The sequence below is a fragment of the Lolium rigidum genome, chromosome 3 (genome assembly GCF_022539505.1).
Source record: "Lolium rigidum isolate FL_2022 chromosome 3, APGP_CSIRO_Lrig_0.1, whole genome shotgun sequence".
Lineage (NCBI taxonomy): Eukaryota > Viridiplantae > Streptophyta > Magnoliopsida > Poales > Poaceae > Lolium > Lolium rigidum.
The window spans coordinates 61,962,891-61,989,554 of record NC_061510.1 but is presented as its reverse complement, the minus strand read 5'-3'; the positions used below and the strand labels follow the sequence as shown (position 1 = coordinate 61,989,554).

The 26,664-nt window shown below is 41.4% G+C and overlaps 3 protein-coding genes across 3 annotated transcripts; 1 reads left to right on the top strand and 2 right to left on the bottom strand.

Moving 5' to 3' along the window:
- Positions 1 to 6,870: 6,870 nt before the first annotated feature.
- LOC124701681 (RNA cytidine acetyltransferase 1-like) lies at positions 6,871 to 15,587 on the bottom strand. Its single transcript, XM_047233777.1, has 24 exons — positions 15,219 to 15,587; positions 15,016 to 15,138; positions 14,689 to 14,862; positions 14,448 to 14,558; positions 14,213 to 14,346; positions 14,042 to 14,135; positions 13,856 to 13,954; positions 13,622 to 13,758; positions 13,451 to 13,545; positions 13,220 to 13,343; positions 13,046 to 13,133; positions 12,827 to 12,926; positions 12,691 to 12,743; positions 11,588 to 11,764; positions 11,441 to 11,478; positions 9,879 to 9,963; positions 9,363 to 9,542; positions 9,155 to 9,266; positions 8,878 to 8,947; positions 8,654 to 8,801; positions 8,014 to 8,142; positions 7,794 to 7,922; positions 7,569 to 7,634; positions 6,871 to 7,455 (listed from the first exon to the last, which is right to left on the bottom strand). Exons 1-24 carry the CDS (start codon positions 15,585 to 15,587, stop codon positions 7,213 to 7,215), a joined length of 3,078 nt encoding a protein of 1,025 aa, XP_047089733.1. The 3' UTR covers positions 6,871 to 7,212.
- Positions 15,588 to 15,876: 289 nt separating this feature from the next.
- LOC124696401 (18S rRNA aminocarboxypropyltransferase) lies at positions 15,877 to 19,562 on the top strand. The gene is made up of 10 exons (XM_047229135.1): positions 15,877 to 16,006; positions 16,163 to 16,200; positions 16,532 to 16,581; positions 16,674 to 16,739; positions 16,991 to 17,031; positions 17,181 to 17,317; positions 17,722 to 17,812; positions 18,180 to 18,251; positions 18,917 to 19,023; positions 19,144 to 19,562. The coding sequence occupies exons 1-10, from the start codon at positions 15,918 to 15,920 to the stop codon at positions 19,281 to 19,283; spliced, it is 831 nt and encodes a 276-aa protein (XP_047085091.1). The 5' UTR covers positions 15,877 to 15,917; the 3' UTR covers positions 19,284 to 19,562.
- Positions 19,563 to 20,149: 587 nt separating this feature from the next.
- LOC124696398 (aminotransferase ALD1 homolog) lies at positions 20,150 to 23,991 on the bottom strand. Its single transcript, XM_047229131.1, has 8 exons — positions 23,969 to 23,991; positions 23,771 to 23,826; positions 23,565 to 23,632; positions 23,344 to 23,460; positions 21,476 to 21,538; positions 21,222 to 21,326; positions 21,080 to 21,130; positions 20,150 to 20,974 (listed from the first exon to the last, which is right to left on the bottom strand). Exons 1-8 carry the CDS (start codon positions 23,989 to 23,991, stop codon positions 20,150 to 20,152), a joined length of 1,308 nt encoding a protein of 435 aa, XP_047085087.1.
- Between the last annotated feature and the right edge of the window lie 2,673 nt (positions 23,992 to 26,664).

Sequence of the window (26,664 nt, the reverse complement as noted above, 5' to 3'; positions counted from 1 at the left end):
TCAAGCATTATTTTTTCGAAATTGGGATCATTTGTACCATAATATATCCTCAACAACTATTGAAGGATCATATATTGCCATCGTTCGAGAAAGGTATCCTCACGCCCTATCAAAAGGATCTTATCTCCTACCTAGTGTATCCATTGTCCGTGCTTGGCATGTCAGATCCTTTTCTGACATGGTATCCACGATGTCCTCTAAGGTATCGTTTATCCAACAAAGGTATCATCACGTGTCCTCTAATATATCATTTCTACAAACTTGGTATCACGTTTACTAGAAAGTATCCTCAAGCACTAACGAAAGGATCATTTCTATCTGCTAGATGAAGGTATATGTTTGGCATATAGGATAGTATTTTGCACGGTGTCCTCATGATTTTCCACGCACTATCTAAAGCATCACCGAGCACTATCTAAAAGATATCTTCGGTGTACACATGGTCCCTTTTATGCACTTGGGATCCTTTTTCAGTAATGTATCCCCAAGCACCATCTAAAGGATCTAGGGTGTCCTCACGCCCTATCAAAAGGATCTTCTTTGTAGCAAGTGTATTCATAGTCCATGCTTGGAAAGGTCAGATCTTTTTTCCGGCAAGGGATCCTCGTGTAAGGTATCGTTTTCCGCACAAGGGGTCCTTTTAAACCACAAGGTATCGTCAAGCACTTTCGAAATGATCAAATATATATGCTAGATGAAAGTATATGTATGGCACGTTGGACAATGTACTTGCATGGTATCCTTACGCTCTATCATAGTGATCCTTGTTCCAAGCACTATCTAAGGGATTTCAACACACTATCTAAAAGATATCTGTGGTGTACACATGGTTCTTCCAAATTTAGGATCCCTTTGTCGAGGAATGTAACCCCAGACACTATCCAAAGGATCCAAGAAACGAATTATTCTAGCTAGTTATCCTCACGCCCCATCAAAAGTATCTTCGTTCCTAGAAAGGTATCCTCGCGTGTCATCTCATGTATCATTTCTACAAACTTGGTATCATGTTTACCAGAAGGTATCCTGAAGCACCATTAAAAGGATCATTTCTATATGCTTGATGAAAGTATATATTTGGCACGTAGGATAGTATTTTGCACGGTGTCCTCATTCTTTATAATAGTGATTCATTTTCTCCGCACTATCTAAAGCATCGCCTAGCACTATCTAAAATATATCTTTGGTGTAAACATGGTCCGTCCGAACTTAGGATCCCTTTTCTCGGAACGTATCCGTAAGCACCATATAAAGGATCTCTTTTCTCGGAATGTATCCCTAAGCACCATCTAAACGATCCAATATTGCATTATTCGAGCAAGGCATCCTCAAGCATTATTTTTTCGAAATTGGGATCATTTGTACCATAATATATCCTCAACAACTATTGAAAGGATCATATATTGCCATCGTTCGAGCAAGGTATCCTCACGCCCTATCAAAAGGATCTTATCTCCTAGCTAGTGTATCCATTGTCCGTGCTTGGCATGTCTGATCCTTTTCCGGCATGGTATCCACGATGTCCTATAAGGTATCATTTATCCAACAAAGGTATCCTCATGTGTCCTCTAATGTAATTTCTACAAACTTGGTATCACGTTTACTAGAAAGTATCCTCAAGCACTATCTAAAGGATCGGTTCTATATGCTAGATGAAGGTATATATTTGGCACACAGGATAGTATTTTTCACGGTGTCCTCATGCTTTTCCACGCACTATCTAAAGCATCGCCGAGCACTATCTAAAAGATATCTTCGGCGTACATATGGTCCCTTTTCCGAACTTATGATCCCTTTTCCGGGAATGTATCCCCAATATCTCTCTAAGGGATCCAGTATTGCCATTGTTCGAGCAAGGTATCCGTAAGTACTAGTGTTTCTTTGAAATTGAGATCATTTTTACCACAAGGTATACTCAATCACTATTGAAAGGATCCATTTTCCGAACTTAGTATCCCTTTTCCAGTAATTTATCCCCAAGCACCATCTAAACGATCCAGGGTGTCCTCACGCCCTATCAAAAGGATCTTCTTTTATAGCAAGTGTTTTCATAGTCCGTGTTTGGAAATGTCGTATATTTTTTCCAGCAAGGTATCCTACACTATTGAGTAAGGGATTGTATTCGCACAAGGGATCCTTTTTAACCACAAGGTATCCTCAAGCAATATCGAAATGATCAAATCTTTATGCTAGATGAAAGTATATGGGCCAAATGGTCGAAATCGTCCAGATGTCTGTTTGCGTCGGAGGGTGGCTCCAGCGGCACGACGCATAATTTTTTTTTCATTCATGAAGCCATAATTTACATTAATAAAAAAACATAAAAAAGCCAGAAAGGCGTGCTAAAAGTAGGTGCTGCCTACTGGTCGTCGTCGCTGACGAGGTCAATCAACTCCAGCGTCGGCCATGGAAGCTCGTACGCCGGCGGTGGAGGAGGTACCGGCGCATGGGTAGGAGGCTGTGGCCAGGGATCTCATGCTGGAGCAGCAGGCGGAGCGCGGTCGTTGGAACGCGTCGGCGTGGCCGGAGGAGTCGCTGGCCTCCCCTGCGCGAGCGCTGACTCGCGGAGCTGGATTGCGAGCCTGTCCCACAAAGCAAGCTCGTTGAGCTCGTCCTGCTCGCTGTTGGCCATTGCCATGGCAATGGCCTCCTCCTCGGAAGGATCTACCAATTGCTAATCCAACAGTAGCAAAAGCTTCTATCGACCAGGTGTTGTTCTAGATTTGTAGTGTTGTCTTGATGATGCTTGCCAGGATTATCTATTAAACAGATCTGCACATGATGATAAACCAAATAAAATTCAGATCCAACTAAAGAGAAAATAGATTGCAGAAGGATGCTCTTGCTAAGAACGATACCAGCAGCATTCTTTGGTAGAGCAAACTCAGTTCTTCAATGGCAAGTTATCATTGTCCAGCTATTTGAGCAATTCTCTTCCTCACGACAACCTCTCTGAACTTCAGGCAGGACTGCACTTAAATTAGACACATTTTCACATGAGGTTCTATTGCACTAACTGGGATAAACATACTCAACAAATGCTTCATCATTTACAGTGTTAAAACTAGCAGCCAATCTGGCAGACCAGGGGCACGCCAGCTTGTTGAAAAACAAATCTGGAAATAAACACTTTTGGCGTTCAAATAATGATATACCTTTCCTTAACAAGCAACTTCTATATTATCCAGTCTGCAGAGGAACCAGAAGTCAGTATTTCTTTAACCCACTGAATGAAAGTTGAATCAAACCCTTTAAGTTCCATTTTCTTGATGATAGCCTTATGCTCAATTGTATCAAAAGCCTTTTCAAAGTCTAACTTAACCAGAATCACTTTTCTCTTGGATTTATGGCATTGATGCAAATATTCAAAAGTCCAAGCCAGACAGTCCTGAATGGTTCTTCCTCTTATAAATTCATATTGATTTTCATGGATGCAGCTTTTGATTTGCAACTGTAACCTGTTAGCAGCCAATTTTGTCAGAAATTTCAGGCATGTATTTGTTAATGAAATTGGTCTAAAGTCATTCACTGTCTCTGGGGTCAAATTCTTTGGAATCAAGGTTATGAATGAGCTATTAATACTTTCCAAGGGGGCTTGCCCTTTGTGAAAATCCCTACACAGATTAAAGAAGTCATCCTTGATTATATGTCAGCATTTCTTGACAAACATTCCATTAAAACCATCAGGCCCTGGAGCTCTATCAGTTTTCAAATGTTTCAAAACTCCCTCAATTTCTTCTGTGGTAAATTCCTTAGACAAAATATCCAAACCTTCCACTGGAGTAATCAGATGTGATATATTGGCTTGTGTTGCATTATCATTAGTAACTCCCATTCTGTTTCTGTAACAAGTCCACAATGCATTAGCTTTCTGGTTATGTTCCACCATAGGGTTTCCTTGTTCATCCTTTATTACTGATATAACATTATGCCTGTATCTTTCAGTGGCCTTTGCATGAAAGAACTTGGTATTTTCCCCTCCTAATTTAATCCATCTAATTGTACACCTATTCTTCCAATAATTTGATTGTATACTCAGGAGTTTCTTCAAATGTGTCTTGACAATATTCCTAAAATTGAATTCAGCTCTATTCAAATCCCTGGAATCCTCCAAATTGTCAAAAAATAGGATAACTTTGTTACATTGGTCAATAAGTATCTTCAAGTGAGACAGACCTTTCCCCCATTTCTTCAAAGCATATCTAAGATTTTTGAATTTTGCAGTTAGTACCGAAGCCACATTCTTCTTATTTACTGGCAAGTTCCAAGCATTTGTAACCACCTCCATGAATTCTGGCTGCTCTAACCAAATATTCTCAAATCGAAAAATCTTTGCCTGGTATAGAGGTAGAAATAGATACCACACAAGGAGTATGATCAGAGGTGGATTTTGCTAGTGGAAAAACCATTGTATTAGGGAATCTCAATGTCCACTCACAGGTTGTAAAAAACCAATCTTTGGAGTGAGTTTATTCATCTTCACAATGCAATCAATCATGTTCGTCTGGGCGCTTTCTGGAAAAGAGAGAGTGATTTCTCAATCCATTTCGTATATCCTTTCTTGCTTCCATTGTGTGAGTTGACTCTTGAATCAAAGCCTTGATAGGAACATATCAGTCTTGCCAATCTTCATCGTGCCATAATAGGTGCTCACACCATTTTCTGAAGTTGACTCTTGTCAAGTTGTCAAGGTTGCCAATCTTCATGATGTAATAAGTGCTAATGCCACCTTCAAGGTGCATAATTTCATCCCCAACGCAGTCCAGTGAACTATTTTGGAGTTATATGGATGGTCCATCTGTGCATTATCCTGCTATGCCTCCAGATCTGGGTTAAGTTTTGGATGCAATGCTCTTCCGCCCCCTCTGGAAAAAGGAATGAGAGCGTGTGAGAGGCAAAAGATGTGGTCAGATGGTCACACCACACGGGTGTCAGTTGTTTCTTTTCACACATTTGATTGGCAGGCCAACTTATATCAAAACAAAGGTTGAACACTGAATTTGCTGAAAGGTGTCAGGGCACTCGCAAGTCACAAACCCACATGGAAGTATCTTTATGAAGATTCAGCACTTATTGTCTGTATGGTATTGAAAAGCCAACAAGATTAGAGGCACAAGTGATAAGTCGCCTGTCATATTGCTACATCGTACTCGTACTATATGATTTCTGCTATTTGTCATCCTATGATTACAGCTTCTCTACTTTGTTTGCCTGACAGAAAATGGTGGTTGAAATCGAAGGTAAATGGGAATGATCTGTGCGTTAACATAGTTCTCATAATTCTCCAAAGTTCAACAGCTCACTCTTTTCTATAGGTAATATTTCCTATAAGATGGGACTATTTATCATTTTTTGCAATTATCCTTCCGTGTCCATGCATTTAACTTCTTTGTTGGCAGCACATAGCATTTCCTTAGCTGGGGATCAATGTGAATGTTAGCTGATACCTGATAGGCCAATTCTACTTTAGTTTGTTCTTATTCTGTTTTGGTCTTCTAGTGCTGCCTGATCCTCCTTTGTAGTAGAGTGGCGGGACAGCATACGCATCAATAGTTCGAGTTCTGACCTCTGTGGTGTGAACAGTGTTTCCACGAGCTGCTCGAGCATGATTCGCTCTAGTATGGTCCATTATAATTTATAAACATTATGCATGCTTGTAATTTACTTTTATCAAGGCAAAGGTGACGAAAGGTCCAAGGTTCCTATCAACTAGTGAAGGAACCAATTAAAGGAAACATTCGTGATCTATTTGAATTGGTATTACGTTCAAGTATGGAAGAAATAGGGGCTCAAAATGAAGCGTGATGCTTGTCTAGTTTAGATATCAGCCTAAAATGCTAAATCACCAATATATATTCAGGATTGGAAGTTGAGCCTTCTTTTAACAAATGGAAGTGCTTGTGTAAGATTTTTATCTCAGCCTAAAATACTAAATCACCAATAAACATTCAGGAGTAAAGTAAATCTTCTACTTCCTACGTTCCAAAATAAGTGTTATAGATTTTTCTAGACAAAACCTGTCTAAATACATGCAAATCTAGACAAATCTGCGACTTATTTTGGAACGGAGGGAGACGTTCTTTTGACGTAGTTCTGATAAATGGAGTTACTTGTTGCAGCTTGGTGTCCTTCGTTACAAGGTCATTGTGTATTCATGGGATGGAGGGAGTGATTCAAATCTGGGCTACTATGGTTCGTTTGCATTTGGAAAATACCTCATCCCGAGCTATCATACTCAAGGTTTAAAATAGCGTGCTAAATGAAATAGCGTCGGTCTCCTTCAAATGCTATGAACGCTATATCGTGCTAATTACGTGCAATATTTTAAATAGCGTTTTTAAAAAATATCAAATATAGTCTAAAAATAAAGGATTTCGCTAAAAATGTTGGATATTTAGTCCAAAAAAATGACCGAATCATACATACATAGCCACATACAACAAATAGATCTCGATTTTTCCATAAGACTAACATCAGTATTCCACAAGGCAACAACATAGTATAAATTATTTATTAAGAATCATCAGCATTAGCGATATTAAGTTCTAATCTAGAAGAGGAACCAACATATTGCATTTCATCACCACGAAAAAGTAAAAGTAACTTTGCTTGAAAAAATAGCGCGCTAACGCTATGAAGTTTTAGCACGATATATCATGCTATTTCACAAATAGCGCCATAGCGAGAAAATTTACTAAAATTTAGCGTAGACCTTCCAAATATGCTATTGCGTGGTATTAGCGGAGAAATAGCGCGCTATTTTAAACCTTGATCATACTTCACGGGGAAGTCAGTACCAACGTTTTCTACCTTCAGTATTTTCAAACATGGTGTATTCAAAGCATAAATGTCCATCACTTAAACCGCAAGATTTTGCCAAAAAATAAAATGCTGTACACCCAGGTAAAAGCGAAACTATATATTCTAATAAAACAAATAATACATCAAAACTGAGGCATAGTAGGATTTTTGGAGGGCTTTCACAGGGTACCGTTTTTGCCACTGACCCGTACTCTAATAACAAATGATACATCAAAACTCAGACATGGTGGCGCCACAGGGGTAAAGGGTACTGCTGTTATGATTGATCCACAAATTATAGCCCATAATGGAGCTTAGACACAACCACCAATCCCTTCTGCCCATACTTTCGGATGATCAAGTTTTTTTCTTTCAATTTCTAGCTGCAAGCAGGGTAACTTCAAGTGGATAACTTCAAGTCCTCTTTTTCTTTGACGATCTACTACCATCTGTTCCTTTCCTTTTCGATTTTTCAGTGTCCCTATGCTTCTCTTTCTTGTCAGCATTTGTTTTGCTTGATTTTACACTGATAACACCGCTTGCAGACAACTTCCCATCCTGCAGAGCCTTCTCAATCTCGAAGTCGTCACTGTCAATTGCATATTTCTGCAGTAACTTCGGGTCCACAGCAGCTTCATCTGCAGCTCTTCTTTTTTCCTATATTAGGCCAACAGTACAGGTTACCAGAGGCAGTACACAGGGGAGAAAATGGCATTCTAACCGTTCCGCATCATAATTTAACATGTAGTGATGTATATCTGAATCCTCACCTTCACTTCCTCAGCTGCTTCATCAAGGTCTTCGTCCATAGATCTGCTAAGTGGGGCCATTTCAATCTGAATACAATAACACAAACAGGTCAAAATGGAGTTGGTAAAAGCTATTTCGAACCAATGGCCATGCTTATATACTGACATGATGCCAAAACACAAAAAGAAACAGGAATTTCATATTCAAACATTACATTCGCAAGAAAATAAATTTATTTTACTTACTTCCTTTAGTCGCCGCGGTAAGGTTGCTTCAATTTCTTTTCCTGCGGTGTTGTGAAGGTAACCATATAATTTCTTCATTGTCTTGATGAAGTTAGAAAGAACTTGTTCCCTTTCTATGCCAAGCTCTTCCTGTCAATAGTGAAACCAAAAGTATAATTGAAAACTATTTGTACAATGATTCCGAAAATCTTGAGTTTGTTTGTAATCAACTCAAGCTAACCTTTGTAGCACTTATATCTTTGTCCTGTAGCCCCATACAGAATAAAACAGAAGCTTGGGCACCATGTAGTGTAACAGGAAGCTTCTCTGAAAAGTACTCATGTGCAAGGATATGGACAAGATCCAGAATCTACAACAACAAAATATGCAAATTGGAAAGGTGTATCCCACATATAACTAACTATAGGTTCATTGGAGAGGTTTATTTGCACATAGTGAAGTTGGCAGGCGCTGTAGCATTCAAATTTCTATGCAGCATTTAATGGGATAGAATATACTCTAAACAAGAAGAAAAGAAGATAACAACCTGAGATAACACCAACCAAGCTGAAAACTGTATACAACTCGATCACAGTAGTTATACATATACTACCTCTGGTCTGAAAAGATCGACGTGAGGGTACGCATTAGCTTACGTGCCTACAGAACTAGCATCAATTAAATATGACCGGAGGGAGTAGTAATTATTACAACTAAGCACACATGTATAAAGAGAAAACTTCCACATGATGTTTAAGTTTCTGAGGATCGGTGAGGTCAATAAGCACAGGTAGAAGAGATTTTACATCCCCTCAAAAGGAAACATGTTGCAGAGACTACATGAAAATATATATGCTTCATTTATTTCATCAAATTCTTACCAGATGATAATCGACCAAGTTGTTAGAATAAGCTTCTAGCCGCTTCATGTCATGTGGGGATAATACATCTCTCAATAACTTCGATGTAAGACTGATATCATAATCTGAAGGCCCGTGATGTGAAAAGTCTATTTTGGAAGCCAAAACGCTAGAAGCATGACCAAAAAAGTTATTAGAGAAGCACATGTCTTTTGCTAAGAAAACAATATGAATGTTAAATATACCTCATTGCAAGCTTAAAGTTGAGATGCCGGAAAGATGTTCCCAACAGCCGCCTGAACCTTTGCCTGAAATCTGAACAAATTACCTTCAAACTTAGAAAGCACCAAAAGCATATTTCTTAAGCAAAAGTATGCTGTAAAACAGAAGCAAGCAATACTAATTACTATGTGCATCTATCAGCTAAGCCCTAAAACCGACTGATGTATACAGTTACAAATCAAGCACCTTCATTTCAAAATGTCACTTACAATAAAATGTAACAAAAACTATTGGACATACCTTGATAAAATGGTTCCAAAAATCCAAGTTCGATTGAATCACCACCAACTTTGATGTCATCGCTATTTAAGGGACTCATGGCCATGCAGGTATGTTCACCAGTAACAGCACTCTTAAGAAATAAAAATTACAAATTAATGGACATGATAAAAGATCAGCGGAGGTGAAGAACAAAGAACCTCATGGGATAATCAGATTAGATCATTACTGGAATCTGGCCCACATAGAATGGATAGAAGTTGTGCTTCCGCCAAAACCGGAAAAGCTCTTGTGTCAACCCAAAAGATACACCAAGATAATGAAGCTTTTCAGGACGACGATCCTCAACATTAACAAGCAGTGGTGGAAGATTTGCCCTAGGCTTTATGCACTCTTCTAGCAGAGAAGCCTGCAAGAATATAAACAAATTTGGAATGTACAGACTTGAGGAGCAGAAGCCACAAAACAGTGGCAGCTATACTAACCAAACGATGTTGTTATACCATAAAGCAGATCTTAATGTACCCATAATAGTACTTACATAATCAAATTCAAATACATATAAAACTTTCACAAATACATCAGGTTAAGTTTTTAAAGTATAAGATCTAGAATTAGAAAATATTCGAAAAAATATATAATATGGAACCATACAGGTGTCTTATACTAATTGAACTTCAAGCTGCCACACTATAGATATCCATAAAAAGAATAAAAAGTTTAAAACACAGTTGTTTAAATGTACCTTCTCTGCAGCTTCACTAATTTTAATTCCAGGCTCTTCATCTTCCTCCTCATCTTTAAATACTGACATTTCTCCTTGATAATAACTTTGAGGACAATCAAATTCAATGTATGTGTCAATACAATGCGAATATATTAAGGTAAATAAAATAACAGGTTGAGGCAAACACTGATATGATCTAACTGCTAAGAGAAATTAGGCTCTGCTATTCCAAAGATAGAAATAGAAAAATACTACCTCAAAGGCTCAAACATGCCTCTTTTGTCAGTACCACTGCAAACAATTAAAAAAATACAGAAATGCTATTACCACTTTACCAGTAAATTTTCCATTCAAGATTTTCTATTACTGCCCTGGTTCTCCCACCACAGCCAGATTAATGCTACACAAGCAGATACCACCATACAGCATTTTCCATAACACAGAACAGAGATACATTTTGACAAATAGAATTAATATTTCAAAGTACGTGAATATTACTGGAAAGTGGGAAATCTGATGGTCAAAATCTTCTTGCATTTTCTAGTTTTCTTTATCTTCTGGGGGACTCACTGACGGAGCAGCGGCACCAAGATCTGAGGTTGGGAGGGAGCAGTGGTGGTGCCCAGATCAGAAGCAACAGCATGTAAGAGGCTCAGAAAGGGCTGTGTCACTGTGTGGGCTTTCACTGAGAAAGCAGCAGTGTAATGGGTATGGTGAGAAAGGATTGTTCAAACAAATTAAAGTGGCTTAGGATGAGACGCATCAGGGTGATATCGAGAGGTATTCCAGATGTATCCGTCTAAGAAAACAAGAATTCTTCAACAATAGCAGTACACAGATCTAGGCGTACTCAAAGTATCTGGTCAGTATACACAAAATGGCGACGATCACTAGGACCAGGTCCAGCACATACCAAACACCTCCTGAGCTGTGCGCTGCAGCACTTCGGAGGTGGTGTCACCTTCCTGGCATCACTGCACCACAGGAAAGGGTGATGAGTTTCCTACACTACAAGCTAGGTGCCACCTTACTGGTCTAGGTCACCTGGCACAAGCATGCAAGAGGTTGGCCTTCAGTGAATGACAGCGCCTGCTGCTTTATGTGCATTGACCTCTGCAGGAGCTATGTCACTACAGCCATTGCACACCATCTCCCACTTTCACAAGCAGCATCTTTACCTCATGTTCCACGGTCAGCCATGGCTGCTCCATTCCAACCTGTCCTGTTTCAACATGATGGAGAAGATAAAATCCATCTCCAATTGCCTAGCATATGAGCCTGCCACTATTCTCTGTACAGCAACGCAATGCCACTAGCATACTGTGAAGTGCACACAAGTCAGAGGCCCATGTGGCAGCAAACTGAATGCCAACAAGCAACTAGGGCAAAAAGACCATTCAAACCACTAACAGTGAGACTGACCGAATGCGCAGTACTAATATTTTTCACAAACTTATATAGTTTGGAATAGTAATGGGCAAAGAAACAACCATGGAATATTTGCCTAATTTCCTTTCTTTCAAATAACATCAACTGATAAACACATAGATGGGGTAGGAAGAATAAGTGTAATGTATAACCTTGCTAGGCGTTGGACGGCAGCTGAACCATATCCAAGCTGCATTTAAAAAGACGGCATTTAGAACAGGGAGTTGTATTTTCCGGAATCAACATGGAGTAATGTAAACATAGGTGTCGACCACATTCAACTAAAGAATAGACAGTACCCTGAGGGCACCTGGATGAACAGCGATTCGTACTATCCGAGCTCCTGAGAGACTGGGAAATACATTGTCTTGAAATTGTTCACAGAACTTCCATGGTATTTGATCACCAGAAGGGGCATGACCCTCATTTAGGCTTCTGATAGCTGATTTTCGAGATATTTGTCCTTCCAGGCAGACCTGAAAATTCCAAACAAGGTCTAACAACTTAAAATGTTGTGGATGTGTGTATCTACTATCCAGTATAATCTAACCTCAATTACTTGATGAACTAAGTGGATAACCCATGTCTTGAGTCAGAAGGCATGAACAGAACTTGAATGGTGAGTTTAATTAATAGCACATAACCAATTAGTTCAAGTATAAAAAACACTATAATTTACTACAGAATTAGAAGATTATCACAAAAGAATCGCAGTACAACAGTAATGTAACATAGGATGAGATAAAGCTGTGATGTACCACTATAGTATTAGAAGAAAAATAAAAACTGAAAGAGAGAAATATATCTAAGGTAGCCTACCCCATCTTGGTTGGGAAAAAGGCTTTGATGTTGTTGTTGTAGAGAAATATATCTAAGTTAGATCAATAACCTATTTAAACCAAATGGTTCAAAAATCTAACCCAGGTGTGTCTAATTTCTAGTTTTCTACTACTCCCTCCGATCACTGAATAACTGTAACAGACATTAATCAAAGTTATGTTCGTTGCACCCTGCGGCTTGAACAAGCTCTGATGAACTAACAAAATAGAACTTTATAAAAGGTTCAGGATTTCATGTAAGGAGTAAGTACTGCCTATGTGTAGTACACACAGGGGACGGTATAACACTTCAACAATAATCAATACTATATTTCAGTTTGCTCAAGTACAAAATTTAGAATATTTTGTTTAAACACGCATGATCTACTGAAGAAACAAAGCTAAAATAGGGTATTAGGTAAATGAACAAGAATATTTTCTGTGTTTTATTTGGGGCTGACATTAGCATGTACCATCATGCATACAGGAATGTTCAGCTGTGCAATCAACAAACCACCCAATGGCAATCATCAGCAGGAAAAAAACAGATCCTCCAAAAGATAATCAGGATATAGTATCCAAACCTGAATCACACACAAAATATCAGGGAGCTGGTTTTCGGACTCATCAACCTGGCCTAAAAATAGAAACACAGGTTAGTACTGTATAACAGTGTCATCATATAAAACTGGTGTGCTCGCAAATCAATTTGGTCCATACCAAGCAGTACAAAAAGATGATGTGCTGGCGCATCAGCCATCAATTGCAAATCATTGGGAGAATTTTTGTAGTGAGAAGCAACATAAAGCGCCATCATCCTCTGTAATATTAATTATACAGAATAAATGCATTGGTGGACATGTAAAGCACCTATATTTCAGTTTTATATTCAAACCAAATATATAAATTTACAAGAAACAGAAGATTATTAGATCATACCTGTAAAAATACCTCGCTCTCCTTGTGATACGAGAATAGTGTGTCCCGGTTGACATAATACAGCTGACACTCTTTTAGGGGAGGCATCCTAAAGAAAATCAGACTTGCTTGCTAAACATGCAATAATATAAGAAAAGAAAAGTACAACGCCACAAGAAGTCAGATGATACTTACCTACTGATATTTGGAATGGAGTTTGCAAGATCCAAACAAAGTAACTCATTAAGCCAGGTTTCAATAGGATCACCAGATGCATATCTAATGGATTCATTCAATTCAATTTTCTTAAACAGCCTACCTAGAAGCCAAAATAAAGCACAAACCATGTGTAAAACACCCAAACACTAATAAGGTTATTTCAAAATGTAGACAGCTCGTTTTAGATGAAAGTAAGACGCCTCTTACTGGAATTGGGTTTGTTGCTCGAAGCTGATGGCTGGCTTTGGGATTCTAACTGCTGGAGGAGCTTCAAAGACAAGGATCGGCCTGTTCCTTCATACCTTCAACAGAAATATTCAGAATGGTCACCTTCATGAATTGTGGTTCTACGAGTATTAGTAACTGAACCAAACATACCCGTTGACAGTGGAAGATAGGAAAACAAGGTATGGACCGAGCAAGGACTTCACAATAGGTAATGGAATGGCAGCAGCTTCATCAATGACAAGAAGTTCAACTTGAGAAAGCTTTCCATGATCATGTGGTTTCATATACTGCAAACAAGAGAAACTATTGAACCAGTTCGCTCATACTAAGCAAATTACTGTTCAGCAATAGCAATATAATGTCTGCAAACATGTAGGTTAATACCTGGATTGTTTGACGATGCTGCTTGTGGACATTTATTTGTATTGTTGCTTTCCTGAGATTTGGATCTGCACTCTTCACTACATCATAATGCAAATGCTCCTGAAAGGGGAAAAGTTAACATGGATTGCTTTAACAACATCATATACATTTAAACTTCAACAATTAAACAAGATAATAGAAAGACACCTTGTACTCCAATGCATTCATTCCTTTGCAGACAAAATCAAATAGTGTATTAAGGTTCTCTGGACTCGGAGCGGTGACAAATATATTTGAATACCTAGAAAGTCCAAAGCATTAGCCTTAATTAGAGGAGCACATGAACTAGATCAATAGCACTACTGAGTTGAGTTTTACCCAGCTGCGATGGCTCCAGCAATAGCAAGACCAAGGGCTGCTGATTTCCCACGTCCACGAGCAGCGAGCAAGGCAACCGTGCTCCTGAGTGACTTGTCCAAAATAGAGTCCAGGAAATTGATGACGGCTTTACCCTGTAAATAAATGTTTTATTCATTTTCAGTTTACGCCAGGGACAACAGTTTTTAATGCCTAAAGGGAAATGCAGAGAGTGTAAGAGGTATTTGAACTGCACCTGATCCATCGTGCAGCACTTCCCAATCAAAGGACCAACAGGGAAGTCTTCACGGAATTGATCCTTTAGGTCTTTCAACTCCCGCTCCCTTTCTGACAACCCCTCGGAATCCTAAGCGCACAATGCAATATGCAGGTCAACAAGGAATAAGGTTTACCCAAATTGACAGAACCAGAATCTTCAGAGGATGCATCATTTCACGAGCGGAACTTCATCATAGGCAGAAGAACAGAATCCATACCTCATTGTTCGTAACTGGTTGTATGAATTTCATGTGAGATGATATAGGCAAAATGTTGAGTTCGTCGTCCATCACGATGCATGCTTTGCATGATGCTATGGACAGTAAGAACCTCTCGTTGAACCTCGTGGCTGCCGTAGCATGAGACTCTGTTCGGAACCTCTCGTGAACATCCTGTTAGTTAGCACAAGGCGCAGATTCGTGTAACTTTGACTGAGCGGGGTAGTGAAGGGGGCAAACAATCTACTAGACAGAGTTGAATCCAAAACTATGTATGTTTGCTCAGAAACAAAGGTGAGGGGAGTTGCAACAGAGAATTGAGCTCACCATGACCATGGTATACAGACTGGTTAGGGAGGAGAGCGAAGAGAGCAGCAGGATGATCAGCCCACCGCCCTCAACGGTCTCAATGGTTCTGGCCAGAAGGTTGGGCGTCAGCGCCTCAAAGTCCTGCACAACGAAACACAGAATGTCAGCCAAATTAATTACCACAGCAAAACAATGCAACTGCAGCCTGTAGATAAACCTACCTGCAGTATGCACATGCCGAATGTGTTTCCGAGGACCCTCTCGGAGTCCTTGTACTGGCAGTAGGTGATGTCGGAGGTCTCGAGGAAGAGCGAGAAGGGGTCTGCCTTGTCGGGGTCCATGAGGCCGCGCTGCATGAGCTTCTTGAGCTGCTTGGCGCGCTTCTTGCGGTGGCTGCTGATCTCGAGCTTGCTGCGGTAGCACCAGAGCACGGAGGGCCGGGACTTGACGCGGGACTTGGCGAGCATGTAGTTGAGGTTGACGATCTGGTCCCGCGACTTGTCGCCGACGATGACGAACATGGAGCGCTGCCGCTGCCGCACTCCGTTCTCGATCAGCGTCCGGATGCGCTCGTCCACCTTCTTCCTCATCCTCGCCGCCGCCGCTGCCGCCGCTCGCCGGTTGACTAGGGCGTGGGCGAATGGGGATTGGCGGCGAAAGGGGTTTTGCTAGGGTTTTCCGGCTGCCGGCGGCCACCTGATATGAGAATTGCTGGGCGATTGCGTGGCCCACAATCTGGTTATTTCGGCGGCCCGGCCCGGCCCAGCTTCATACTTGAGGAACTTGTTTAGGCCCACTAGCAGCAGCCCAACCTTTGGTTACAGTGGGCTCCACTGCGGTGTTCTCAGGGCTTCCGAGCCGAGCCGAACAACGCCGCCGCCGCCAGACGAGAGAGGTTCGCCGCCGTCAAGACTTGCAGGATGGGGTACCACCGCAATAGGCGCGGGCGTGGATCCTCCTCCTCGTCCTCCTCCTCTTCACGCCGCACCAAGCAAGAAGAGGCCTCGTGGTAAGTCGACTTCCGAGTCCTAGTTAGTTTCCTGTACAAAGAGGTTCCCCTTTTTGGCTGCGCTAGAATTGTCTAGTTCTTTTTTTTTTGCGGGGAAGAATTGTCTAGTTCTGACGAATGAGAGCAAATAACCTTCTTATATATCTTCAATTTCAGCGATGCTGGTCCGGGGACATCACTTCCAAGGCAGGAAGGTACAAATTCACTCGAATTTCCTGGTTGTTTTATGGCTAGTTCTTGCTCTAAAAATGCTTCTGATTGATAAATTGATGTGCGAGATTGAGATGTATTTACACGAAAATGTGCAGCTCATATCAAGTGTTTGGTGTGATCATAGTTTACATCTTAGAGAATTTGATAGCTCACAAAGTTGTAGTACTACTACTTCTTGAATGCAGCTCCGCAAGTGTATAACATGTATGCTGCTGACAAATCCATATTGGGACTCATCAGCTTCATAAATTTGCTTTTACACTATTCCTGAAACCTTATTATTGACGATGGTATGTTTGCTATTCTATCTAGACAGCACCGAAGAGGAAACTAATGTCATGAAAATTCAGCTTGCAATGTGGGTAGGTGCAATGTTTTTAGGTGTCCTTATGCTTCTCATTGATAGTGTGTGACTGTTTGTAAGCTCTTCTTGTGTTTGCTCTGTAATTTGTAGGACTTTGGACAGTGCGATGCTAAAAGATGCACGGGTCGTAAACTTTCAAGATTTGGGCTTTTAAAGGTAATTAAGGAACCACTTGGTTAGCGATGTCCTGTTCCCTTCTCTGAAAACCATGTCCATGCTAAAATAAGAAAAAAAGAAAAAACTATATATACTGAATATGAACCATTATACAGTCCTGGACATCTAGTCCTTCTAAGTTTTTCGTAGCTTATTCTCTTCCGAAATTCCTTTGGTAATACTACAGCCACTGCCTCTGCTATTAAAGGTATAGCTACTTATTTCTAATAAGGTTGTTATTTGGCTTACAGGAGTTGCGAGTGACAAATGGTTTTGGTGGTGTTGTTCTCAGGTAATATATAAAGATATGTGGTAAAAGGAGTCATGTGAAACTGTGTGGAGCTAATTTTACTGATTTCTCTCATTTTGATTATCCCTTAAATTTGTCATTTGAGATACATATGCAGCTCCCGCTGATTATTTTCCTTATTTTTCTTTCAGCCCTGTTGGGACACACTGTGTATCCAAGGAAGATCACCCTATCGTGCAAAGAAAAGGATTGGCCGTGGTTGATTGTTCTTGGGCACGTTTAGATGATGTTCCTTTCGCGAAACTCCGTTGTGGTGCTCCTCGTCTCTGTAAGATCATCCTATTTAAGTAAATTCAGTAAGGCTGTGCATCATTGGAGCATGGTGTAGAAATTTGGGATTACTTTCAGCTACCTGCCTTGCATTGAACTAGCTGTAGAATACCTTTAAGATAGTTCCCTTAAAAGATTTCTGTAACTTCATACTAGTTTATCATTTCTAGATTTGTCATCAAGCCACACATTCCTCTGAGTCAAACTTCTGGACTCCCTGCTCTTTCAGTTTTGATTTTCAAACATAACTTTGGCATGCTTTGATAGAAGATAGCTCCTTTTACCATGTTTTTATTTACCCAAATTAGACCAGTAATAGTTAGTTTATGTCGCAAGGTTTTGCCTCTTGTAAATTTGTGTCGATTCATTAAATAAAGTATATGTTTATTGTACTGTTTGCAGTGCCATGGTTGGTAGCAGCAAACCCTGTGAATTATGGCCGCCCATGTCAGCTGTCGTGTGTAGAAGCTTTATCAGCAGCCCTCATAATATGGTAAGTTTTCTAGCTCAGCTATCAAAAAGTGTTTGTTAAGCTATTCATCTAGATAATTGTTTTGCAGCGCTAGGCTAGGTACTTTGGGTTCCCAAATTCATCATGCACTATCATGTTACATTGATCTATATTAGGGGGTAATACAGCTATTATATTGCTTCTACAATTTATGAAGTAATGTGGTATTTTAGGCATTTTGATGTTTAAAAACTAGTGCAATTCCTAATTTTTGTCCGCGGTGTTCATGATAATTAAACTTGTTGATCTGAATTTCTAGTGTGACATAACCAGCGTGTGAATTTGTAGTTCTGGATAATGCTAGTTGTTTCTTCTAGTGTGTCAGCTTATGTTATAACTATATTCGCAGCGGGGAGAAAGATACTGGAGAACTGCTGCTTGCCAAATTCAAGTGGGGTCACTCATTCTTATCACTTAACAGGTCAGTTCAGTAAAAAAAATGTCACATATAGGTTTGCAGTGAATTTCGGACTATGTACACCATTGTACATGTTAGATGGGGCAAGTGATGAGATGAGTATTAAATATACCATTGTCCTGCAAAACACAAATCGCAATAGCTGTTACATAGATGAAGCAAAGCATTTCGGACTATGTAGCTCAATGTACTTGTTAGATAGGGTAAGCATCAGATATTTGTCAAATATACCATTGTCCTGCAAACACAAATCCCAATAACTGTTACATAGATGAAGCAAAGCATTTCGGACTATGTACAGCACTGTACTTGTTTGATAGGGCAAGCATCAGATATTTGCTAAATATACCATTGTCCTGCAAATCACAAATTCCAAAAATGGTTGCATAGATCAAGCAACTTAATTCTGGCTCTAGATGCGAACTGCTGACCAAAATACTAATTATCAGTTGCGATGCCTAAGGTACTGTGCTGCATTTTTAACATTATCAAGTAAGCTTTAGTAGACAGCGTATTACAGGTTGGAGGCATCACATCGTCTGTGAATATAACAATCAAATCTGTCGCACTATCTTCTTTTACATGATGGATTCTTCATAAATACATGTTTCTTTTGTATATAATGTGTGATCAGGTTTTGCCACCCTTACCCTTGTAATAACGTGCAGAGATCTGCTGAAAGCATACTCCAAATGTGAGAATGGCACCGAGATTATCAATGTGCAGAACTCATGGTTAGCCAGTGCCACAAGTGTTCCCAAGTCACCTGTAAATGGTAACAATCACATCACATCTCAGAGCATTTGAATGTTGGCACAAGCTATTGATAAGTAAATCGTACCAATATTTTGTTCCGTGGTTATTGATTCTTACTTCATATATATGTGCATCACAGCGGCAGAGAAATCACACCAAAGCACAGAGGAAGGATCGGATGATGATTCTGATGATGGCTTGCCTCCTCTGGAGGAGAACATGAACCACTTGAACCTTAGTGAAGAAGAAGAAAGCGAAGAGGAAAGTGAAACCGAGTAGAAGAAGGTATCATGACTAAGTTATGTTTGAGGTAAGTGAACTGTATGTGCCATGGCACAACGGGATATATTTGTCTCTCCAATCAAAATAAGAACAAGTGTATCGAGGCGTTGGTCTTGGATCTTAAGACAATCTTTGTATACTTGTAGTGCTTGCTTTGTACCAGTATGTAAGTGTATAAACACTCTCTGAGAACATGAATCTGCCTCCTAGGAGGATGTAAACAAACCCCTATCTTTTCAATGAAATGAAACGCAAAGGTCCTTTGCGTTTTCTCGAGAGTGTTTATATTTGCAGTAGAACGGAGGATAGCATAATTACATATCTGAGCAAGTGATGTACTATATGTTTTCATTGCTGTTCCATATATATAGACTTTACGACACAACGGGTATTTGTTTTGTTATGTTTGAGGTATCGTCACTAAGTTATGTTTGAGGTAAGTGAACTTTGGGTGCCACGACACAACGGATATGTGTTTGTCCAATCGTGGATCTTAAGACAATCGTTGTATACTTGTAATGCTTGCTCCATACCAGACTACCAGTATGTAAGTGTAAACACACCCTTTGAGAACACCAATGTGTTTATATCTGCAGTAGAACGGAGGATGGCATAATTCTGTATCTGATCAAAGCGATCTAAGTTTCCATTGCTGTTCCATATATATAGGCCAATGAGCATTAGAGCATATACACCTCTGGATCTCCAGCACGTATGTATATATATCAGCCGATCCATACGTACTTGATCAGTAGGAGCCAGTATATATACTTGGCGTACTTTGCAGAGTTATTGAACTTAGGTATACATGAATTAGTAAGTAGGTGACGTGCTACTACACGAGACGTATATGATTGATCGATCTAGGCGAGGAAGCTGGTGAGCCTGGCGCACGCCTCCACCACCTTCTCCTTGCTGTTGAAGGCGCTGACCCTGATGAACCCCTCGCCGCCGGGGCCGAAGCCGCTCCCGGGAACGGTGATGACGTGCGTCTTCTCCAGTATCTCCCCGAACACGTCCCACGACCGCTGGCCGGGGAACCTGACCCAGACGTAGGGCGAGTCGTCGCCGCCGTAGACCTCCTTCCCCAGCGCCGAGAAGGTGTCCACCAGCACCCGCGTGTTCTCCTTGTACTTCGCCACCACGCGCCGCACCGCCTCGCGCCCTTCCTCCGTCTCCAGGCACGCCAGCCCGCCCACCTGCGCCACGCTCGACGCGCCGTTGAAGGTGGTGCACACCACGCGGTCGAAGTCCCGGGCCACGCTCGTGCCGTCGGCGTAGAGCAGCTCGTCGGGGACGACGGCCCACCCGAGACGCACGCCCGTGAACCCGGCGAACTTGGAGAAGGAGGAGATCTCGATGGCCACCTCCCGCGCCCCCGGGATCTCGTAGATGGACCGAGGGAGGTGGTCGCCGGAGACGTAGGAGGAGTAGGCCGAGTCGAAGACGACGATGGAGCCGTTCCCGCGCGCGAAGTCCACCAGCTGCCGGAGCTGGTCCCGGGACGCGGCGTGGCCCGTGGGGTTGTTCGGGGAGCAGAAGAAGATCACGTCGGTGCGCGGCACGGTGGCCAGGTCCGGGAAGAAGGCGTTCTCCGGCGCGCACCGCATGTACTCGATCCCGGCGTACCGGCCGGACTCGCCCGCGCCGCCCGTCTGCCCCATGATCACGCCGGTGTCCACGTACCCCTGCACACGCACACCATGCAAGTTCGATCAGTAAACCGCTGCTGCAGTCTGAAGTTTCAACATCTGTTGTGGTGAGATGAGTGGTGGTGCCTAGCTCGTACATACCGGAAAGGTGGGGTCTTGGACGGCAATGGTTACGTCTCGCCCGAACAGCATCTGCGAGCGAGCGTTGGAAGAAGAGTAAGATTTTACGAATGGACTTTGCTCGTCACTCGTCAGTAAGAAAAATATTGTGGCTTTGCTGAACCTGAAGGCGTGCAATGTCGCACTGCGCGCCGTCCGAAATGAACACATCGGTGTCTGTTATCCCCATGTTTGGGTATATCTTCTCAGCGATGGCCTTCCTCAGACTCTGCGTGAGTTCATGCATATATGTTTCGTCAGCATGAAACTCTTGTTTTCACTCAGAAATCTCTCGTGGTAAGATTAGCTTTTTTCTTCAGGAAAACTCAAGATTTTGTTATCTGCAGAGTAGGTGTTCTGACAAACAAGATCAATTACCTTCTGGCCTTTCTCCGGCCCGTAGCCCTGGTACCCTTCAGGAGTTGATAGGGCAAGGGAGTACTGCAAAAGAAGGAGGAAAAAAAGGTAAGCCCATGCGATTGTATTTCCACTTTTTGACCAAAAAGTAGGATTATAACATGTGAGACTATACTGAAATCCGTTCTAGATTAAAGCCTGTTGAGCTTGACTCGGATAATTTAAGCTGGCTAGCTACGTCAAAGTCAAGCAAGCAGCACAACCAAATCTCAAGTTTGTTCTTGAGTCGCAGTCGTCGCCTTTTAGTCATGCGATGTCAACATACCATGAATGAGCAGACAAATATATATCTCTGCCGGAGACAGCCATTGACTAGTGCTCTGGAAGCACTTTCACTGTACTCATTATGTTAGGATTGGCTAGGAGATGTACGATTGTACGCTAACCCAAAAATGAATACGTTTACAGCAAACACTGCCGCATCGATTGATCACAAGAGCCAGCGTAGACTAGTCTACGAGTAAGCTCAACGTCGTGTGCCTGACACACCTTATCCTGCTGTTGTATATCCTGGGAGAAAATTGCATATTGCTACCACAATTGCGGCTAGGGCTTCAGAAAACTACCACTTTTCAGGTCAACTGCAAAAAACTACCATTTTTGCGTTTAATGGTTTCAAAAAACTACCAGTTCTGTGTAACAATCGGTTTGGCCCATTTGATCAAGTTTTTGACAGAGATGGCCCACCATGTCATTCAGATAGAAAACTTGATCAAATGGTGGGCCATCTCTGTCAGAAACATGATTAAACTGGACCAAACCGAGTGTTATACACAATTGGTAGTTTTCTGAAGCAATTGGACGCAAAAGTGGTAGTTTTTTGCAACTAACCGGAAAAGTGGTAGTTTTTTGAAGCCCTAGCATCAATTGTGGTAGCACTATGCAATTATCTCCATATCCTGGCAGCCGGATCGATCAAATCAGGAGAGATCCATCGAGATGATGGTGAGTGCTTTGCCCTCCTAATTGCTCTTATATCCACTTGTACTACATCTTTCCGTTTTCAGGTGTTTGTGTGGCTGTGCAGATCATGGAAAAAATCAGGAATGATGATGTGGCCGAGCAGGGTCGATCGATCTCTAATTAACAAGATGCGTGCATGGGTGGCTTGACAAAGAAAGAAGGTGTACACGTGTCTCCTGGCCGGTAGGCATGGTAGCATGTAAAGAGAATGTCGATCATGCGATATGATCGATATATTAGGGGTCTGATCGACAAGTCAAGGTCTCCAAGCGATGCATGATGGAGTGTAAGAATCTCTATAGCTTGGAACTTGCTAGCAGCTGGCTGTTGCGTACGTACGATGACGCGTGGTATTCTTCTATACCTCTCTTATATAACCTCTGAGAATCAGATACGTCACGTCGATTAGGAAATCACCTGGTACATTATTCGACAGAGGACTGCTGATGAGCAGCAAACTGTTAGTTTGAACCCTGACTAAGTGCGATCAATGACCTCATTGGTTAGTGTAACCTAGCAAAGTTTTTGCATCATGCCAGTATGCCACCCAATTCAGTTGTAGATGTCAGATCATCAGAAGCATCTGTGCAATTGTTGGGTATTTGCGCATGAAATAGACCGGACTAGTTAAACAGCTGCGTGTTATATTTCGCTAGCACTGCGGTCCTCTATAATAAGGTCATGATAAGAGGCCAAATGAAATATGCGAGAGAGTATCTTGAGCAGATTTCGTATAGTACCATTTCTAATTTAAAACCCCATGACCTCATGTGCACATGCATGCATGTTCATTCAAGTACAAAAGGAAAAATTAAACAAGTAAATTGAAACCGCTAGCATTGCTTCGGAGAAGAAATAATTGATACCTCGGCCATAGCGGATGTGATTATGCTTGGTATGGGTTCAGTTGTGTCGCCGATTCCCAAGCTGATGACCTTCGCGTCTGGGTACTTCTTCTGGTGTGCTTCACGTCTCATGCTAATCTGAACCGGCCAAAGGATGAACAATTAAACTCTCTGTTAGTTAGCGAGTGTATAAAACGCTCAAATAATTGTCAGTGAAGCCCCAAATCTTCATGTACACGCACCTCCGGGAATAAGTACCCGTTCCGAAGCTTCTCCATGTTTGGATTGCGACGCACGCTCGTCCGAGAAGCTGAAATTGCAGCGGTGATCGATTAGCATGCAGAAATTTTTAGCGAGAGACAGACATTAGGAGATGACAAGAACATTAAGGTTACAAGGGAAAGAACCATGTCATACATCTTTGTGCATAAATTGTTAAACACAGTACCTGTTATCTTTACAGCAGGTGCAACATCCAGTGGAAGGACAGCCTTCTCGAATACCCTGCATATGTATGATCAAACAAAAGGAAAACGGCAATTAAACACATGATCAGATTGAGATCACTTCGTGAAATTGGCACGCATGGATAACCCATGGTCGATCTTTATACAAAATAAAAGGCGTAATTGTATGGGGTATGTACTTGGAGATCATATTTGTCGGCATGATGGATCTTGAAGGCTTGGGCTAGTTAGGGATTCTTGATGCAAGAAAATGTGATCGAGGATGCTAGTAAGCAAGGTAGCTCTTGGACGCAAGACACGATGGAGCTACTGAATGTATTTATAATGCTGGAGAGCACAGGCTGACACAGTTAACAGAAGTTGGCAAGGGAGCAAGGTGTTGAAAAGTAGCTTGCCACCGGCTGGTCCACTTTGAAAATTGCTGTCCATGGTCGGAAGCAAGCTGCTGATTTCAGTTCAAACAGATTTGATCTCTCCTAAGCTGTTTAATTAGGCAGTCTTCGGCTACGCACGGTGGTTTTGTCCCCCTTGGAAAATCTTGGTTCTTTTTGTCCACACCTGCACTGCTCCAATGTATGGCACGTGGACGTATGACAGGGTAATACGTGACTTTCCTGGCAGAGGGCTGTTGGTCAATCTCGAAAAAACCAGGAGACTGAATTTGGTAATAATTCAGATGTTGAAATTTTCTATCTTGGAGGTGAAAGTTTCAGAACAAGAAAATGGCTCGCTAACTAGGTGAAGAGTAACTTCCTTTTGTGGGGATTTAAATAGAATTTGTTCTTCTTGTCGAAGTGTATGCTTGTTAGTTGTTACCTCAACTTACAATACCAAAAAACTTTGGTCTCTCAAGTTTCAAAACCGTCTATATGTGGTCATTTATCTCATTGAAAGTGGATTCGATCATGACTTGGTGACAGATTTGCACACGAGACAGCCTAGCTGTTGTAAAAAAAGGCAGAAATCAGACAAATTGCACGATTAAATGAACTCGTTTTCCGAAAATCTCAAGTTATTTGAAGGGGGTATGTTTCCCTTTATTTCTTTTGGAAGGAGGATAAACCCCTTCTCTTTGGTGTATATTCATATATTATTGATTATCGAAGACAATGCCAAGCATTGATGCTGAAAAAATTATCTTACAAGAGAATTAAAAGAAGACCTGCCATCTACATAGGATTTGTCTCACAACAACGTCTCTAAAATCCCACGAAGAACCATATGATCATGGATCAAAATCCACCGGCCGAGCGGCATGTAACCTGACAAAGAGTACAAAGCTCTAAGGTAGTGCCTTTAAGAAGGAACCATCGCTCGCCCGTTGGTGTTGGTCAATGCAAATGTACTCAAACCTAGAGATTACCCTACAGAACATCCTCAAACATAAATCCTTCAACAAGGGAACGACGAGCGAACGGCAACAACACAATCTAACTACAAGACTAAATTATGAGTTTTAACCCAGTGACATTACTCCTATGTAAAGGACCAAAATTGTCATCCACCTATACACCAGCTTGCTAACGCGGAAGTAGCCCACAAATGAAGAAATTGCCGGAATGGACAACAACGTCATATCAATTCGTCGTTGTGCAACCTTCTTGTTGATCGATGCCATATGGGTCGGTGCATACCAGATCTTGAACCTCTACTCGAGATCGAGGCCACAAGACACAACAATATCGTCATGTCATGGCTTGTCGCGTGCCATCCTGTCCCTAGGGACAACCCTAGCCGGTGCTCCATTTCGCCAACCCTCGATGAGTAGCCGCCACAGATCTATTGGAGACAACATGCGCTAGCCGCTCTTTCTCCATAGCTTGCGGTGCATCTGCACCTCTATTGCAGCCGCTACTCCATTCTGCCAGACAGTTGTCGATGAACGGAGGTTAAGAAGTACCGCTCGTCAAAGTGTATATTTGTTACTTGTGTGTGCTTTGCACACATTTATTATTAATTATCAAATACAATGCCAAGTATTGATTCTAAAAAAATCAACTTAAAAATATTCAAAATAAACCTGCAGCCAAAACCACATGCCGATCGACATGCAACCCAACAAAGGGCTCAATGCTCCAAGACAACGACTTTCAGAAGGAATCGCTGATTGCTCGTTGGTGTTGATGATGTAAATGTACTCAAACCTGGAGATTACTCAGAGAAAAGCTTCAAAGCAAAACATTCAACAAGGGAACGACGAGCATACGTCGACACTGCCTGATCTAGCTACAATACTAAATAATGAGTTTTCACCCAGAGACATTGCCCCTTTGTCAAGGACCAAAACCTCCACCTGCCTATTCAATAACTTGTAAACAAACTCTCAAGATTGTTAAGCTTCAAGGCTTAACACGTAAGGTAGAGTGTGGCTTGATGTGAGTTCCACACAAGAACACATACTAAAGTCATCTCTTCAAAATCAATGATCTTGATGCCAATACTCAAGCTATATATTTATCTTAATGGTATCCAACCTTGAATCTAACACAAGAACTTCAAGCATTAACTATGGAAGATTTCTTTAATATAAAACTCAATAAAAATATTAGTTCACAGGCATTGTCATTAATTACCAAAATACACTTAGAGGCGAAATACCCTTTCGATGTCCTAGCCTGTCGCTAGCCAACTTGGACCTAGGGCTAGACCTAGTAGGTGCTATGTGCCGCCAGCCTGGACACGCAACCTCCATAGATCGATGGACGACACCCTGACCTAGCTACTCTTGCTCCATAACTCAAAATAGAATTAAAGATGAAGTTATTTAATTTTTTTTAGAAATGCCCATGCATGAAGGAAACTTGAAAATTAAAAAAGACAGTTGGTTCATAGGCACCGGAACAAGAGTGAGTACTCCTAAAAGTTGCATGTAAGA